Genomic DNA, 17,735 nt, shown 5'->3' with positions numbered 1-17,735 from the left:
CTACTGTTGTCTGTCTAACAGCAACACTACTGTATACCAGTACTACTGTTGTCTGTCTAACAGCAACACTACTGTATACCAGTACTACTGTTGTCTGTCTAACAGCAACACTACTGTATACCAGTACTACTGTTGTCTGTCTAACAGTAACACTACTGTATACCAGTACTACTGTTGTCTGTCTAACAGCAACACTACTGTATACCAGTATGACGTCAGCTTCACTGACTATAGGAGGAAGTTGCCCCAAGATGCTGATGGTTTTAGAGAGGTTAAGATGATCCTAGATCTGTGCCTATGGGTCTGAGAGATTGATGCATACTACTTTAGGGGAGATACTGTAGTATTCTCTATGGAAATATTTCGGTTTGGAGGAGAACATAAAATTAATTTTGACGTGTTTAAAATATCCCAACCAAGATTGAGGACAATGTAAATTAATATTACGTTATTCAGTTACAATTCAGAATGTTCAATAAATATGATAGAAAATAAAATCCAGTCTCCTTTTCTAGTTTATACCAACAACAGAATGAGAAAATTACATTTATTAAAAATTGAATTCCATAAAACCATCTAACCAATTTTGCCCAAGCCCAGAGACAGCCTCTAAGGGTTGAACATGAGACTTTTGCCTCAATCTGGCACATCCACATATGTTAATTACTGTCCATATTCCTTGACAAATTAACACAGAATATTAACAGAATTAAGAAAATTTTATAAATGTGTGCTGCTGGGGACTTTATGAAGGTGAGGATCATGGTTATTGTAGTCACTGTCAGGGAGAGGAGAGGTGGATGATGGTTATTGTAGTCAGTGACAGGGAGAGGAGTGTGTTGAGGGGTAGTGTGTGTCCGGTGTTGCAGAAGTGTGTGTCGCAGCAGTGCCTGGTCATCATGTAGATGGTTGTGTTGGAGAATATCTCTACATTGGTCACCAGCTCACACTCCTTCGCCTTGACACAGCCCAGCAACTTAACGTCCAACACATCACCTACAGAAACACACACACAGTTAACACACATAGACACTGTCAACAAACTAATATGCTCTGCTTCACATTTCTCTGCCAGAAATCCACAAAACCCAGCACCGTAATGTCCCACACACAGCCCCCACTCACACACAGAAAACACTCACACACAGCTCCCACCGGCCATGTCTATCCATGTGACCCACCTGCCTTCCCTCGGCCAGTGTAGCACTTCTCCCCGATGTTGCAGTTGGTTTTGGTTGTGTAGCAGGCATCCCAGAAGCCCAGGTCACAGCGGAAACACTGCAGAGGCCCCTCCCGTTGCTCCTCCTGATCATCCTCATCTGGGACCACAGGGTAATATCATATACAGTACACTCTCACACAGGGACATAATCAATACAAGTCATGAGTGTTTTATTGATAGATTTGATCATTTAAAGTCGAAAGCTGCTCCTGACAGAGACAACATTACATACATAAAAAAAGATTGAAGGTTTATTTCTATTGTGATCCTCTGGCAAATAATATGAAAGGTGGACAAGATCGCATTGTACACACTACACTCAATGCAGTTTTAAAAACATTAACAATTACAAATATTTACAACATAATCAACAGTACAGAGGTACCCAAGGCTCCCGAGTGGCACAGCGGTCTAAGGCACTGCATCTCAGTGCTCAAGGCGTCACTACAGACCCTGGATTGATTCTAGGCTGTATCACAACCGGCTGTGATTGGGAGTCCCATAGGGCGGTGCACAATTGGCCCAGCGTTGTCCGGGTTATGGTTTTTGCAGGATAGGCCGTCATTGTAAATAAGAATTTGTTCTTAACTGACTCACCTAGTTAAATAAAAAATACAAATAAACCCTTACACAAGTCACTTCTTGAAAAGAAAAATACCCCTAATCAATCAACCATTATTTTTATGTGATGCTTTAAAGCTGTTCTGATGACAAAGATTTAATTTACAGTGGTAATTTGTTCCACAGTACTGCAAGACAAGAGTAGAATAGAGGAATACGTTATTCACGATGAAGCTCTTGAATCTACAGGGAATAAAGTTGGCAGAGCTCCCTCTAGTGGAATACTGCTGGGTGTCACCAATGTGATAAAATAATTACATAGGTATTGTAAATTTGGGAAATAGTTATGTAAAATGTTGTGGGTAACCCCCAACTTGGGTGACTCTGGTTTCACTTGAGCAACTCTTGAGCCATTTCAGTTTATCAAAGAGACAGGGTTGAACATGAGTACCGAATGGGAGCTTGAGAACAATCTTGACTATCTTATTCTCAGTGGTCTAGCATACTTAAGTAGTACTTTCAAGTATTTTTACTTAAGTTATTTTTGGGGGTATCTGTACTTTACTATTTATGACAACTTTTACTTCACTACATTCCTAAAGACAATTATGTACTTTTTACTCCATACATTTTCCCTGACACCCAAATGTAGGACAGGAAAATTGTCTAATTCACAAACTTATCAAGAGAACATCCCTGGTCATCCCTACTGCCTCTGATCTGGTAGACTCACTAAACACATGTTTAATTTGTAAATGATGTCTGAGTGTTGGATTGTGCCCCTGGCTATCTGTAAATTTAAAAAATAAGAAAATCGTGGCATCTGGTTTACTTAATATAAGGAATTTGAAATTATTTATACTTTTACTTTTGATACTTAAGTATATTTTAGCAATTACATGTACTTTTGATACTTAAGTATATTGAAAACCAAATACTTTTAGACTTTTAATCAAGTATTTTACTGGGTGACTTTCACTTTTAATTTAGTCATTTTATATTAAGGTATCTTTACTTTTACTCAAGTATGACAATTGGGTACTTTTTCCACCACTGCTTATTCCGAGTTTTTTGAAGCTTATTCTAGAGGCACACATATTATCAATTATCTAATCAAAATGAACCTGCACAAGGGGCCCTGCCAGTGTCTGCAGTATTTTCCTATCATGAAAACATTATTTCCTAGACAGAAACTTTACTTTTTGGTTAACCTTGGTGAGAGATTTTAAGGCCATACTCTCACCTGATGGGTTACTATCTTACTCACATCCAAGGTAGCTCACGGCATCTTTGGCGGTAACCACTGTGTCTGTAGTAGACCACAGAAGACTGTGTCTGTAGTAGACCACAGAAGACTGTGTCTGTAGTAGACCACAGAAGACTGTGTCTGTAGTAGACCACAGAAGACTATGTCTGTAGTAGACCACAGAAGACTGTGTCTGTAGTAGACCACAGAAGACTATGTCTGTAGTAGACCACAGAAGACTGTGTCTGTAGTAGACCACAGAAGACTGTGTCTATAGTAGACTACAGAAGACTGTGTCTGTCTGTAGTAGACCACAGAAGACTGTGTTTATAGTAGACTACAGAACACTGTGTATAGTGCACCAAGATGTTACAATAAGAGGGGAAACTAAAGTAGTTTAGTCAGGTAATTTTCTTAGGTAGCTGTATCTTTTGTTCATCTGCCAGCAGCATACCACAATGCATCCCTCTACTGAAAAGCATTAATGGTGGATGAGGTAAGTTTGTAAAGCACTTTGAGCACCTACAGTAGGTGGAAATTAGGTTTAGGTGGTAAGTCTAACCCTATGTACAAATTAGGGTTAGACTTACTGCTTATAGCTAGTCCAGCTATACTGTTGCTCCATTACCACCTGTCATGGCCATCCACCTCTGGTGGGAGCAGCACCTAGTGCTAATCCAAACGCTGAGTTTCAGTGATGTTCCTAATCTCTGGTCGTCATGCCAGCTCAGGTGAACACTAATTGGCTAGAGGGTTGGGGTTGCACAAACTCACCAACTAGAACTAGGAAGTATTTCATCCAGTGTTTGCTATATCACTGGGTTGGAACAAAGACCTCCATGCACACACCAGGACTACAGTGGCCCTAACGATTACTATATGGATTACAATAGCTACCTAAAACTAATTCCAGTAAATCCCAAACCAGAGGAGGCTAGTGGGAGGAGCTATTGGAGGATAGGCTCATTGTGATGTCTGGAATGGAATCAATGGATTGGTATCAAACATATGAAAACCATGTTTTACTCTGTTCCATTCATTCCATTCTTCCTATAGCTCATCCCACCAGCCTCCTCTGTCCCAGACAGAGTCACCCAACTCAACCTCAACTTAACTCTCTTCCAGTAATTATCTTCTCTTCCAGTAATCATCCCAAACATAGAGTCACCCAACCCAAACTTTTTTCATGAAAAAAAGCACAACTACCTTCAGGAGAGCGACTGCAGGACTGGTGGAGGTGTTTAAAGACATGAAAGGTCCATCCTCTTCCATCAGAACAATCCCAGTATTTGTATAAAACTGATACTGACATATTTGTATGATATCATAATATAATTATTTTCGTAGTGAATATGTTCATGGAGGCTCTGTGTAGCTACAATGTCATGTTTATGTTCTTATTGACGTGTTATGTATGCTTTATGAACATACATTTAAAAATATATATATCTTAAATGTGCTGTAGCAGTTTGGAGTTTTTTATTTTATGTATTTAGCAAGGCAAGTCAGTTAAGAACAAATTCTTATTTACAATGACCCGGGTCTGTAGTTGGGGTTAAACAACATCAGGAAATATATACAATATAATTCTATGATTATAACATTTCAATTTTATGTCCCCCACATTCTGTGTGAAAAACTTCACATCCCATACCTAAAGTATAGCCTACCTAAATACTATGACCCAGATCAGAGAAAGACCAATTCAGCTCGATTTACCTGCAGAAGCTGTTAACATCGCCAGGGCAAAAACACAGAGCATCAATCCCCTCATTTCAGAAATAAATCCTTCAAACTATCCAGAGAAGGGCCAGTTGAGACCACAAAAAGTCCCTGAGGAAGTCAATGAGCTCCATTGTGACAGTAGGAGCAGGCACCCCTGTAGCTAGAATTGGATTAAGACGCATTATACCTGTCTATTCTCACAGACCAATCACTGTTGTTGTCAGAGGCAGCACTGCGCAGTGGGCCAGCCATCCGGAGCAGAGAGGTAAAGACAGAGGCTCTCTATAAGCTGTCTATATATATATGGCTCTGATCCGGAGCATGTTATTGCAGTAGTGGAAAAAGTACCCAATTGTCATACTTGAGTAAAAGTAAAGATACCTTAATACAAAATGGCGTGAGTAAAAATCACCCAGTAAAATACTACTTGAGTATCAAAAGTAAATGTATTTGCTCAATTATACTTAAAAAAAGTATAAATAATGTAATATTCCTTATATTAGGCAAACAAGTTGGCATAATTTTCTTGTTTTTTTTTTTAATAGTCAGATCACACTGCTAAATAGTCAAGTAAAGTACAGATACCCCCCAAAGTACTTTACACAACTGTGTTATTGTAAAGCTAAGACATTTAGTTAACCAATCGGCTCAGACAAAGATCTGTCTGTGACTAGTCTGGGCTATATTTTGACTAGTTACTATTCACTAGCTCATGAAAATATCTGCACTTCCCCCCATATTAAACTAACACCTTAGCATCATCAGAGAGAATGTTTTTTGAGAAACAGCTGTTGGATTCTTAGAAATGCTCCTTATGTGGGATCTAAATACTTATTTGATTTAACCTTTATTTTGACAGGGAGTCATGCTGAGACCAAGGTTTATTTTACAGATGAGCCCTGTAATTACAAAAATACACTACGAAAAGCAAAAAATATGGATTTAAAGTTACAAAGGAAAGAACAGACGGAGAGGATTAGGTTATCTCGCAGGGCCGCTGGGAAAAGCCTGTTACACTTCATTATTTCATGAACATGTTTAAACACCTCAAAGGGAATAATGAGATGTGTGGCGGATGAATCAGAATTAGTTGGGTAACATAGATAAATAAGATGTTTTATTTACATATGCTTATGTGAGATACTTGTCATTAGAATGTATCCTTTTGGACTATAGTGTAGGCAGTTGCACTTTTTTCTAAGCTGGGGCTCAGTCATTTGGGGCCCAGAGAGGGGAGAGGTCAGGCTTGTCTTTTACATGTCTCTAAAATATCAGAAAGGGAAGAGGACAGGATGGAACATTGTCTTCATATGTGAATGTTTCTGTTAAACCATGTGAAGGGATGGCGTGATTATGGGGGAACCAATTACTTGTCTCCACAATGTCTGTGCGCAAGTCACTCCCCTCAGTGAGCTTTTCCAGGAGTGGGGTCAAGAGGGGGTTTACTTGAGATGGGAGTATCTAGACTTGACATTTGATATATGCCATTGGATGAGTTTGTGTTTTTGTACTATGAAGTACCAGGAACGAGATTAGAACCTCGTCTTAGAGACCAAACTGAACGATAATTTATAGCGAATGCTATCTGGCTATGGGATACTCCTCTCTCAAGTAAAAGTCTTTCTTTGTGAACTGTTCCTAAGATCTGTGGTTCGTCATGTAAGTTGAGAGGGGTGTATCTTGGCTATAAAAGATCTTTGCATTCTTCTGTAGGGACTCTCAGAATTCATTATAGACACTGAATTGATCTGAGAGTCAAAGGGCTATTGTAAAGCTCATATTATTAAATATGAAGTTTAAGTATAACTCTGACTGTGTGGTTTGTAACTCTCCTCATTTGGTAATACAGGAAATTGCCACGACAGATGTCCTAAATCAACAATGAGGGTTAGATGACTAATGGACATCTGTACTTGACTGAATGGTCTACCACATGAAGGGAGGCGCTATTGAAATCCTACTTTATGTGAAGGCGTTGTTGCTGTGGGTCCCAGGTGTCCCAGGTGTTGTTGCTGTGGGTCCCAGGTGTCCCATGTGTTGTTGCTGTGGGTCCCAGGTGTCCCATGTGTTGTTGCTGTGGGTCCCAGGTGTTGTTGCTGTGGGTCCCAGGTGTTGTTGCTGTGGGTCCCAGGTGTCCCATGTGTTGTTGCTGTGGGTCCCAGGTGTCCCAGGTGTTGTTGCTGTGGGTCCCAGGTGTCCCAGGTGTTGTTGCTGTGGGTCCCAGGTGTCCCAGGTGTTGTTGCTGTGGGTCACAGATGTCCCAGGTGTTGTTGATGTGGGTCCCAGGTGTTGTTGCTGTTGGTCCCAGGTGTTGTTGATGTGGGTCCCAGGTGTTGTTGCTCTGAGTCCCATGTGTTGTTGCTGTGGGTCCCAGGTGTTGTTGCTGTGGGTCCCAGGTGTCCCATGTGTTGTTGCTATGGGTCCCAGGTGTCCCAGGTGTTGTTGCTGTGGGTCCCAGGTGTCCCAGGTGTTGTTGCTGTGGGTCACAGATGTCCCAGGTGTTGTTGATGTGGGTCCCAGGTGTTGTTGCTGTTGGTCCCAGGTGTTGTTGATGTGGGTCCCAGGTGTTGTTGCTCTGAGTCCCAGGTGTTGTTGCTGTGGGTCCCAGGTGTTGTTGCTGTGGGTCCCAGGTGTCCCAGGTGTTGTTGCTGTGGGTCCCAGGTGTCCCAGGTGTTGTTGCTGTGGGTCCCAGGTGTCCCAGGTGTTGTTGCTGTGGGTCACAGATGTCCCAGGTGTTGTTGATGTGTGTCCCAGGTGTTGTTGCTGTGGGTCCCAGGTGTCCCAGGTGTTGTTGCTGTGGGTCACAGATGTCCCAGGTGTTGTTGATGTGGGTCCCAGGTGTTGTTGCTGTTGGTCCCAGGTGTTGTTGATGTGTGTCCCAGGTGTTGTTGCTCTGAGTCACAGGTGTTGTTGCTGTGGGTCCCAGGTGTCCCAGGTGTTGTTGCTGTGGGTCCCAGGTGTTGTTGCGGTGCCAGGTTGAAACACTAACTTGAGATCCTGACTATCTACTGATCAATGGGATATTTGCACAAAGTTGTGATTTGCATGTTAGGATTGATGTTAGGATTCAGCCCTCTGTCTCTGGTCCTGTAACCCCAGTAGGGTCTCCCTCCTCGGTAAAACACACGTGTCTGACTCAGCGAGGAGTTAAGCAGCTTAGAGACAGTGCTCCCAGTCCCACCAGGGGGGGGCTACAGTACTGATCCTGCATAAACTCTAATAAAATGTATGACTGACATTAGAGGGAGACTAAAACAACTGTTCTGTTTGTGGGATTGCGTAACACAGAGACAGACTGAGACAGTTAAACAAACCTAGGCAACAGCAAGAGCAGAAATACAATGCACAGGTTATCTCCGTGTGGGACAGAGAGGGTGTGTGCGTGTGCGCCCGTTTGTGTGTGTGTGTTATGGGACGCCATAGGTGGAGCATTGTGAGAGTAAGTGTTAGGGTCAGGCAGGGATTACATGTGAATTTAATCTGATGTTCAGGATTACAGTCCAGCAATCAAACACTGACTGACTACATAATTCAGCTGCTGCATTAAACTCACAAAAACACACACTTCCCAGTATTAGCATAGTCAGAAGCGAGAAACCAAGTACTGGTTTATCCCTGGTAGTGTCACTGGTGGTGAACCGGGGTTAATGGGTTCAAAAGCACTACGAGGTGTGTGAGGTTTAGCATGTGTGAAAGCATGCATGCGGTTGTGTGTGTGTGTGTGTGTTGTGCTTGTGTTGTGTAGATGTGTCTGGCCGTGCAGGGCAAGGCAGTCTTGGCGTTCCTCACTAATCTCAATGGCATTATCCCAGCATGTGTCTGAACAACAGAGGAAATACTCTGCAGTCCTGAAATACCAATAAAAAACCCGTGGTCGGTTCCACAGTGTAATTGGAGGCTGGAGGAGAACACTCAGGACAATTAAAATCCCCCCTTCATCTCTCTCTCTCCTCCCCCCTTTTACGGCATCTGTGGGCTCTATTCAATTAAACCCAGTCTAACATCCTAATGGTTTTGTGTACCTTAAAGACCAAAGGTTTGTTGCATACATGCTGCAAAGATATACTTCATATATGCACTGCAAATAGACTACCCACTGGGCACATTTGGTTGAGTTGCCAGCTAACGTGAAATTAACTAAACAAATTCACAATGACATTGGATTTAGGTTCAAAGTTGGGTGGGAAAAGGACGCAATTGCCTTACGTTGATGACTTTTTGCAAATGTTTTGTTGAAATGAAGTGGAACAACGTGGATTCTACCAGTTATTGGCTAGTGGGTAGTAACATCTAACTCAAGTAAAGAGTAAGCATGTGGACAGCCAACAGCCAACTATGAGAAGGCATTAACTTTCTTTTCATTGCTATGATTTCTGTCCATCTCTTGAGCCAAGTTTGGGTGTGTAAACAGAACCCCTATAGGAGAACAGCCATGACAAACAGAGTCACTAATATCAGATCAAACTGAGTTACAGTTAAAACGACATCATGAATCCGGTTATGACATCCGGTTGACATCCGGTTTGGAGCGAGCGGTCGCATTTGCATTCGCTCTGCAGGTAGTATAACTTTTCATTTCATTTTCATTACATTTCATTATAGTACAACGGTTTAATTTGTCTAACCTTAGCAATTTCTTCTTAGCTAGCTACTTAGCCGTCTGTGTATAAAAGATAATTGCGTAATTATCGTATTCCGTCGTCTATCGTAGTCCACACTGCTATCTGCCCAGCAGCTAGCAAACGTCCACCGTCTACCGAATAGTAGTATAAACTTTTCATTACATTTCATTATAGTACAACGGTCTGATTTTCATTTTCACTACAGTACAACGGTTTGATTTGTTTGATCTTAGCTAGCTACATAGCCGTCTTTGCATCAAACATAATTGTGTAGTTATTGAGGTTCGCCAGCCAGCTATTTTCGCCCTAACGTAACGCAACGTAGCCAACACTGCTAGCTAGCCAGCTTGCCACCGAATAGCAGCATTGTAGAAACGAGTGCATTACAACGGAACGACTTGATCAGTGTAGTGTTGGCTGACTACACAGTTGTCTTTGCTATCTTTGATTTGTATTTGTTCGATCTTAGCTAGCTACTTAGCTGGCTACATAGCCGTCTTTGTATCGGTGATAATTGTGTAGTTATCAAGGTTCGCTGAGGTTCGCTAGCCAGGTATTCTCGCCCTAACGTAACGTAGTCAACCCTGCTAGCTAGCCAGCTAGCCACCGATTAGCAGCACTGTAGAAACGATTACATTACAACGGAACGACTTGACTTGTGTAGTGTTAGCTAGCTACATAGTTTTCTTTGCTATCTTTTTATCTAAGATAATTGTGTAGCTTTGAGTAATTATCGGTTAGCTAGCCAGCTATTTTTCGCCTGCCGCGCTGCCGTCCTCCTACCTAGCCAACACTGCTAGCTAGCCAACTTCTACCGAATAGCAGCACTGTAGAAACTTACATTACAACGGAACGACTTGATTAGCGTAGTGTTAGCTAGTTGTCTTTCCTGTCCTTGTATCCATGATAATTGTGTAGTTTAGAGAAATTTAGTGAAATTGTCGAGGTTACCTAGCCAGCTTCACTTTCAACAACGTAGCCACTGCTAGCCAGGCTACTTCACCAGCCAGCAGTACTATATCATTTTAGTCAATAAGATCTTGTATTTTATTCTTATTTTTTTGCAACGTAAGCTTAACTTTCTGAACATTCGAGACGTGTAGCCCACTTGTCATTCTAATCTCCTTTGCATTAGCGTAGCCTCTTCTGTAGTCTGTCAACCATGTGTCTGTCTATCCCTGTTCTCTCCTCTCTGCACAGACCATACAAACGCTTCACACCGCGTGGCCGCGCCCACCCTAACCTGGTGGTCCCAGCCCGCACGACCCACGTGGAGTTCCAGGTCTCCGGTAGCCTCTGGAACTGCCGATCTGCGGCCAACAAGGCAGAGCTCATCTCAGCCTATGCGTCCCTCCAGTCCCTCGACTTCCTGGCACTGACGGAAACATGGCTCACCACAGATAACACTGCTACTCCTACTGCTCTCTCCTCGTCTGCCCACGTGTTCTCGCACACCCCGAGACCTTCTGGTCAGCGGGGTGGTGGCACCGGGATCCTCATCTCTCCCAAGTGGTCATTCTCTCTTTCTCCCCTTACCCATCTGTCTATCGCCTCCTTTGAATTCCATGCTGTCACAGTTACCAGCCCTTTCAAGCTTAACATCCTTATCATTTATCGCCCTCCAGGTTCCCTTGGAGAGTTCATCAATGAGCTTGATGCCTTGATAAGCTCCTTTCCTGAGGACGGCTCACCTCTCACAGTTCTGGGTGACTTTAACCTCCCCATGTCTACCTTTGACTCATTCCTCTCTGCCTCCTTCTTTCCACTCCTCTCCTCTTTTGACCTCACCCTCTCACCTTCCCCCCCTACTCACAAGGCAGGCAATACGCTTGACCTCATCTTTACTAGATGCTGTTCTTCCACTAACCTCATTGCAACTCCCCTCCAAGTCTCCGACCACTACCTTGTATCCTTCTCCCTCTCGCTCTCATCCAACACTTCCCACACTGCCCCTACTCGGATGGTATCGCGCCGTCCCAACCTCCGCTCTCTCTCCCCCGCTACTCTCTCCTCTTCCATCCTATCATCTCTTCCCTCTGCCCAAACCTTCTCCAACCTATCTCCTGATTCTGCCTCCTCAACCCTCCTCTCCTCCCTTTCTGCATCCTTTGACTCTCTATGTCCCCTATCCTTCAGGCCGGCTCGGTCCTCCCCTCCCGCTCCGTGGCTCGACGACTCATTGCGAGCTCACAGAACAGGGCTCCGGGCAGCCGAGCGGAAATGGAGGAAAACTCGCCTCCCTGCGGACCTGGCATCCTTTCACTCCCTCCTCTCTACATTTTCCTCTTCTGTCTCTGCTGCTAAAGCCACTTTCTACCACTCTAAATTCCAAGCATCTGCCTCTAACCCTAGGAAGCTCTTTGCCACCTTCTCCTCCCTCCTGAATCCTCCCCCCCCCCCCCCCCCCCCCTCCCTCTCTGCAGACGACTTCGTCAACCATTTTGAAAAGAAGGTCGACGACATCCGATCCTCGTTCGCTAAGTCAAACGACACCGCTGGTTCTGCTCACACTGCCCAACCCTGTGCTTTGACCTCTTTCTCCCCTCTCTCTCCAGATGAAATCTCGCGTCTTGTGACGGCCGGCCGCCCAACAACCTGCCCGCTTGACCCTATCCCCTCCTCTCTTCTCCAGACCATTTCCGGAGACCTTCTACCTTACCTCACCTCGCTCATCAACTCATCCTTGACCGCTGGCTACGTCCCTTCCGTCTTCAAGAGAGCGAGAGTTGCACCCCTTCTGAAAAAACCTACACTCGATCCCTCCGATGTCAACAACTACAGACCAGTATCCCTTCTTTCTTTTCTCTCCAAAACTCTTGAACGTGCCGTCCTTGGCCAGCTCTCCTGCTATCTCTCTCAGAATGACCTTCTTGATCCAAATCAGTCAGGTTTCAAGACTAGTCACTCAACTGAGACTGCTCTTCTCTGTATCACGGAGGCGCTCCGCACTGCTAACTCTCTCTCCTCTGCTCTCATCCTTCTAGACCTATCGGCTGCCTTCGATACTGTGAACCATCAGATCCTCCTCTCCACCCTCTCCGAGTTGGGCATCTCCGGCGCGGCCCACGCTTGGATTGCGTCCTACCTGACAGGTCGCTCCTACCAGGTGGCGTGGCGAGAATCTGTCTCCTCACCACGCGCTCTCACCACTGGTGTCCCCCAGGGCTCTGTTCTAGGCCCTCTCCTATTCTCGCTATACACCAAGTCACTTGGCTCTGTCATAACCTCACATGGTCTCTCCTATCATTGCTATGCAGACGACACACAATTAATCTTCTCCTTTCCCCCTTCTGATGACCAGGTGGCGAATCGCATCTCTGCATGTCTGGCAGACATATCAGTGTGGATGACGGATCACCACCTCAAGCTGAACCTCGGCAAGACGGAGCTGCTCTTCCTCCCGGGGAAGGACTGTCCGTTCCATGATCTCGCCATCACGGTTGACAACTCCATTGTGTCCTCCTCCCAGAGCGCTAAGAACCTTGGCGTGATCCTGGACAACACCCTGTCGTTCTCCACCAACATCAAGGCGGTGGCCCGTTCCTGTAGGTTCATGCTCTACAACATCCGCAGAGTACGACCCTGCCTCACACAGGAAGCGGCGCAGGTCCTAATCCAGGCACTTGTCATCTCCCGTCTGGATTACTGCAACTCGCTGCTGGCTGGGCTCCCTGCCTGTGCCATTAAACCCCTACAACTCATCCAGAACGCCGCAGCCCGTCTGGTGTTCAACCTTCCCAAGTTCTCTCACGTCACCCCGCTCCTCCGCTCTCTCCACTGGCTTCCAGTTGAAGCTCGCATCCGCTACAAGACCATGGTGCTTGCCTACGGAGCTGTGAGGGGAACGGCACCTCAGTACCTACAGGCTCTGATCAGGCCCTACACCCAAACAAGGGCACTGCGTTCATCCACCTCTGGCCTGCTCGCCTCCCTACCACTGAGGAAGTACAGTTCCCGCTCAGCCCAGTCAAAACTGTTCGCTGCTCTGGCACCCCAATGGTGGAACAAACTCCCTCACGACGCCAGGACAGCGGAGTCAATCACCACCTTCCGGAGACACCTGAAACCCCACCTCTTCAAGGAATACCTAGGATAAAGCAATCCTTCTGCCCCCCCCCCCCCCCCCCCCCCCTTAAAATATCTGATGCACTATTGTAAAGTGGCTGTTCCACTGGATGTCATAAGGTGAATGCACCAATTTGTAAGTCGCTCTGGATAAGAGCGTCTGCTAAATGACTTAAATGTAAATGTAAATGAATCAAAGTTCTCCAAAGCAGCCTGTTCCACAGCGGAATGTCTGGCCGTATTTACTGTGTGTACGCGCATCAGTCAGAATGGCACCACAGTCACTGTCTGCAGTGGAATCCTCTCCCAAGCCCAAATACAGTCAAACACCCCTGAGAGAGACTTTACTACACAACAACAAGCTGACGTCACCTAGCCCTGTCTCCCCCTGGCTCTGCCCGTCCTAGAGGGGTAGAGAGAGATGCCCAACACACTCCACTGCATCTACAGCCTATAGAAACCACAGAAAGAGATGGAGAAATATGTGGTGCATTTCTTTAGAAAGCATGTACAGATGTGAGAACAGTAGAATCTCAGAGTTGGTGAATAGAGTGGATAGGGGAGCCTGTCTGAACGTTATAGTTGATCTCACTGGAGTTACAGGAGTCAGAGTACACAGAGGAGGGAGCTGGGGAGGGACAGGAGGAGGGGGGGTCCTGGTGGTGCAGGACTCTGGTCAGCAGGGTTGAGCCCCCTTTACCCCCCACCTCTCTGACTCTCTCTTCACGCCCCTGTCCCTCCCCTGGCAGCAGTGAGCTCAGCGCCCCCACAGAGAGAACGTTCAACTCTGACCCCTCCTGTCTAGGCACTCTGGGAGGCAGGGGGGGCGGGCACTCCTCAGGGAGAGGGGCGTGTCTGTCTGAGGGCTCTCTCTGGTTCCCCTGTTCCACATCCTCATAATCACGGTTCTCCCGGCGCCGTTCCCTTGTTTTCTTCTGTTTGCGTTTCCCCTGCTCCTCAGGGTTCTCAAGGTTCTCACGCTCTCGGTTCTCGCGGTCCCGGTTCTCGTACAGCAGGGTTCCAGCACAGATGAAGATGAACAGGCCGATGCCCATCACGACAGGGCCGAGCAGTTTCATTCGCTCGCTGTGGGAGCTGCCTCGCCCACCCACAGGGTTAGGGGTGGAGCTAGCGTACCCGGCCACGGCCACAAACATTCCCACCATCACCACGATAACGCCCGCTAGTAGCCATGCCCCAGGAGGGGAGCGGAGGCGGAGTCTGACTTCGAGCTCATCCTTCTGTTGCTGTGGGAAGCAGAGTGGGCAGGGCCATGTGGTTTGTGGGCAGGTTGTTTTAGGTGAGTGGGAGGAGTCTTGGGTGCAGACGGCGTTGACTGCTCCACTGGACCCCGCTGCTGTCATCCTCTACCACAGACTGGATAGACAGAGGAAAAGTACGGGGGGGAGGGGGGGGGGGGAGAGAGAGAGAGAGAGGACGAGGACATGAGAGAGAGAGAGAGGATGAGGACAGGAGAGAAAGCGAGGACAAAGACAGGATAGACAGAGAGAGAGAGGACGAGGACATGAGAGAGAGGATGAGGACAGGAGAGAAAGCGAGGACAAAGACAGGATAGACAGAGAGAGAGGACGAGGACATGAGAGAGAGAGAGAGGATGAGGACAGGAGAGAAAGCGAGGACAAAGACAGGATAGACAGAGAGAAAAGACGAGGACAGGAGAAAGAGGGAGGATGAGGACAGGAGAGAGAGAGGATGCGTACAGGAGAATGAGGGAGTAGGGACAAGGAAAGGAGAGAAGACAGGGACAGGAGAGAGAGGGAGGATGAGGACAGGAGAACAGAAGAGAGGACGAGGACAGGAGAGAGAGAAGATGAGGACAGGAGAGAGAGAGAGGACGAGGACAGGAGAGAGAGAGAGGACAGGAGAGAGAGAAGACGAGGACAGGAGAGAGAGAGAGGACGAGGACAGGAGAGAGAGAGAAGACGAGGACAGGAGAGAGAGGGAGTGAGGACAGGAGAGAGAGGGAGTGAGGACAGGAGAGAGAGGGAGGACGAGGACAGGAGAAAGAGGGAGGATGAGGACAGGAGAGAGAGAGGATGCGTACAGGAGAATGAGGGAGGATGAGGACAAGGACAGGAGAGAAGACAGGGACAGGAGAGAGAGGGAGGATGAGGACAGGAGAACAGAAGAGAGGACGAGGACAGGAGAGAGAGAGGACGAGGGCAGGAGAGAGAGAGAGGACGAGGACAGGAGAGAGAGAGAAGACGAGGACAGGAGAGAGAGAGGATGAGGACAGGAGAGAGAGGGAGTGAGGACAGGAGAGAGAGGGAGTGAGGACAGGAGAAAGAGGGAGGGAGGACGAGGACAGGAGAGAGGACAGGAGAGAGAGGAGACGAGGACAGGAGAGAGAGGGAGGACAGGAGAGAGAGGGAGGACAGGAGAGAGAGGGAGGACAGGAGAGAGAGGGAGGACAGGAGAGAGAGGGAGGACAGGAGAGAGAGGGAGGACAGGAGAGAGAGGGAGGACAGGAGAGAGAGAGAGAGAGAGAGAGAGAGAGAGAGAGAGAGAGAGAGAGAGAGAGGACAGGAGAGAGAGAAATAGGACAGAAGAGAGAGAAAGAGGACAGGAGAGAGAGAGAGAGGGAGGATGAGGACAGGAGAGAGGACAGGAGAGAGAGGAGACGAGGACAGGAGAGAGAGGGAGGACAGGAGAGAGAGGGAGGACAGGAGAGAGAGGGAGGACAGGAGAGAGAGGGAGGACAGGAGAGAGAGGGAGGACAGGAGAGAGAGGGAGGACAGGAGAGAGAGAGAGAGAGAGAGAGAGAGAGAGAGAGAGAGAGAGAGAGAGAGAGAGAGAGAGAGGACAGGAGAGAGAGAAATAGGACAGAAGAGAGAGAAAGAGGACAGGAGAGAGAGAGAGAGGGAGGATGAGAACAGGAGAGAGGACAGGAGAGATAGGGGACGAGGACAGGAGAGAGAGGGAGGACAGGAGAGAGAGGGAGGACAGGAGAAAGAGGGAGGACGAGGACAGGAGAGAGAGAGAGAGGGGAAGAGGACAGGAGAGAGGAAGAGGACAGGAGAGAGGGAGAGGAAGAGGACAGGAGATAGAGAGAGAGGAAGAGGACAGGAGAGAGAGAGAGAGAGAAAGAGGACAGGACAGAGAGAGAGAAAGAGGACATGAGAGAGAGAGAAAGAGGACAGGAGAGAGAGGGGACGAGGACAGGAGAGAGAGAGGACGAGGACAGGAGAAAGAGAGAGAGAGAGAGAGAGAGAGAGGGGACGAGGACAGGAGAGAGAGAAGACGAGGACAGGAGAGAGTACGAGGACAGGAAAAGAGGGAGGACAAGGACAGGGGAGAGGGAGGACAAGGACAGGGGAGAGAGGGAGGACGAGAACAGGGGAGAGAGGGAGGACGAGGACAGGGGAGAGAGGGAGGACGAGGACAGGGGAGAGAGGGAGAACGATGACAGGAGAGAGAGGGAGGACGATGACAGGAGAAAAAGGGAGGACGAGGACAGGAGAGGAGAGAGAGGACAAGGACAGGAGAGAGAGGTAATGGGGAAGAGAAAGGGGTTAAATCAGAGGAAAATAAAAAAGACAGGGGGAAAAGGGTGGGGTGGAGTGAGAGAGGGATTGTTGAGAGTTGACTTTGTAAACAACAGGAAATGACAGAGGTGATAAGAACCCCGGGAGTTAATGAGATGCAGTATGTGAGTCTCTCGCACCTTCTTCTAAACTCCACGCTAGATTACACTACACAAGCCCGTTCACTGTAGCCGTGAAATTTAAACTCGAACTAAATATTCCACAATAGCCTATGTAAATAATAAAATAAAGCACTGTCAAGACAGACATATCAATGGAGTCCAATTCTGAACTAAATTGATAATATATGGTCGCAGTGGTAACTCAATTGACCAAGTCCCAGATGTAGCTTCTATTAGATTTCACATAAAAGTAATTTCGTCTGATTTGGGGCTTTCCTTGAACATAACATTCAATCATTCCGTCACTTAAACAAGGAACATGAATGCAAAAAACGATACATTTAGTAAAGATTACAAAAAGTTCAGAAATTGTAGGTTTTAGATAACATTATATAAATGATGGCAATAACATCAGTCAAAAACGTTAATCGAAGGGTTGAACTTGTGCAACATTGTAGCAGACCCTCGACAACTTTTCTCTAGAGCGGAGTTGTGTTGTCCGATTCCGGATACAATATAACGGTAATCTTTTAATGTATGGTTATCTGACACTAAAGCCTTTTTGACATTGGGTATGTCTGAATAATGTCTTAAAAAGTAAGTCAACACTATTGACCAAATACAAAC

General features: G+C 46.7%; 2 protein-coding genes across 2 annotated transcripts; both read right to left on the bottom strand.

Moving 5' to 3' along the window:
- Window positions 1-442: 442 nt before the first annotated feature.
- LOC129856793 (mucin-2-like) lies at window positions 443-7,965 on the bottom strand. Its single transcript, XM_055924507.1, has 4 exons — window positions 7,936-7,965; window positions 6,716-7,755; window positions 1,182-1,319; window positions 443-996 (listed from the first exon to the last, which is right to left on the bottom strand). Exons 1-3 carry the CDS (start codon window positions 7,963-7,965, stop codon window positions 1,316-1,318), a joined length of 1,074 nt encoding a protein of 357 aa, XP_055780482.1. The 3' UTR covers window positions 443-996; window positions 1,182-1,315.
- A 5,561-nt stretch (window positions 7,966-13,526) lies between these two features.
- LOC129856657 (uncharacterized) lies at window positions 13,527-14,832 on the bottom strand. Its single transcript, XM_055924398.1, has one exon. The coding sequence runs from the start codon at window positions 14,803-14,805 to the stop codon at window positions 13,975-13,977; it is 831 nt and encodes a 276-aa protein (XP_055780373.1). The 5' UTR covers window positions 14,806-14,832; the 3' UTR covers window positions 13,527-13,974.
- Window positions 14,833-17,735: the final 2,903 nt, after the last annotated feature.

This window comes from Salvelinus fontinalis, chromosome 6 (genome assembly GCF_029448725.1).
Source record: "Salvelinus fontinalis isolate EN_2023a chromosome 6, ASM2944872v1, whole genome shotgun sequence".
Lineage (NCBI taxonomy): Eukaryota > Metazoa > Chordata > Actinopteri > Salmoniformes > Salmonidae > Salvelinus > Salvelinus fontinalis.
This window is presented reverse-complemented; position numbering and strand designations above follow the sequence as displayed.

What these genes read in the sequence shown, in the direction of transcription:
- LOC129856793 (XM_055924507.1), bottom strand. Translation starts at nt 7,965, where the DNA reads ATGCAGGATCAGTACTGTAGCCCCCCCCTG. An exon ending in AGTACTGTAGCCCCCCCCTG is followed by an intron (nt 7,756 to 7,935) that starts GTGGGACTGGGA and finishes ATCAGTAGATAG; the next exon opens with TCAGGATCTCAAGTTAGTGT.
- LOC129856657 (XM_055924398.1), bottom strand. Translation starts at nt 14,805, where the DNA reads ATGACAGCAGCGGGGTCCAGTGGAGCAGTCAACGCCGTCTGCACCCAA.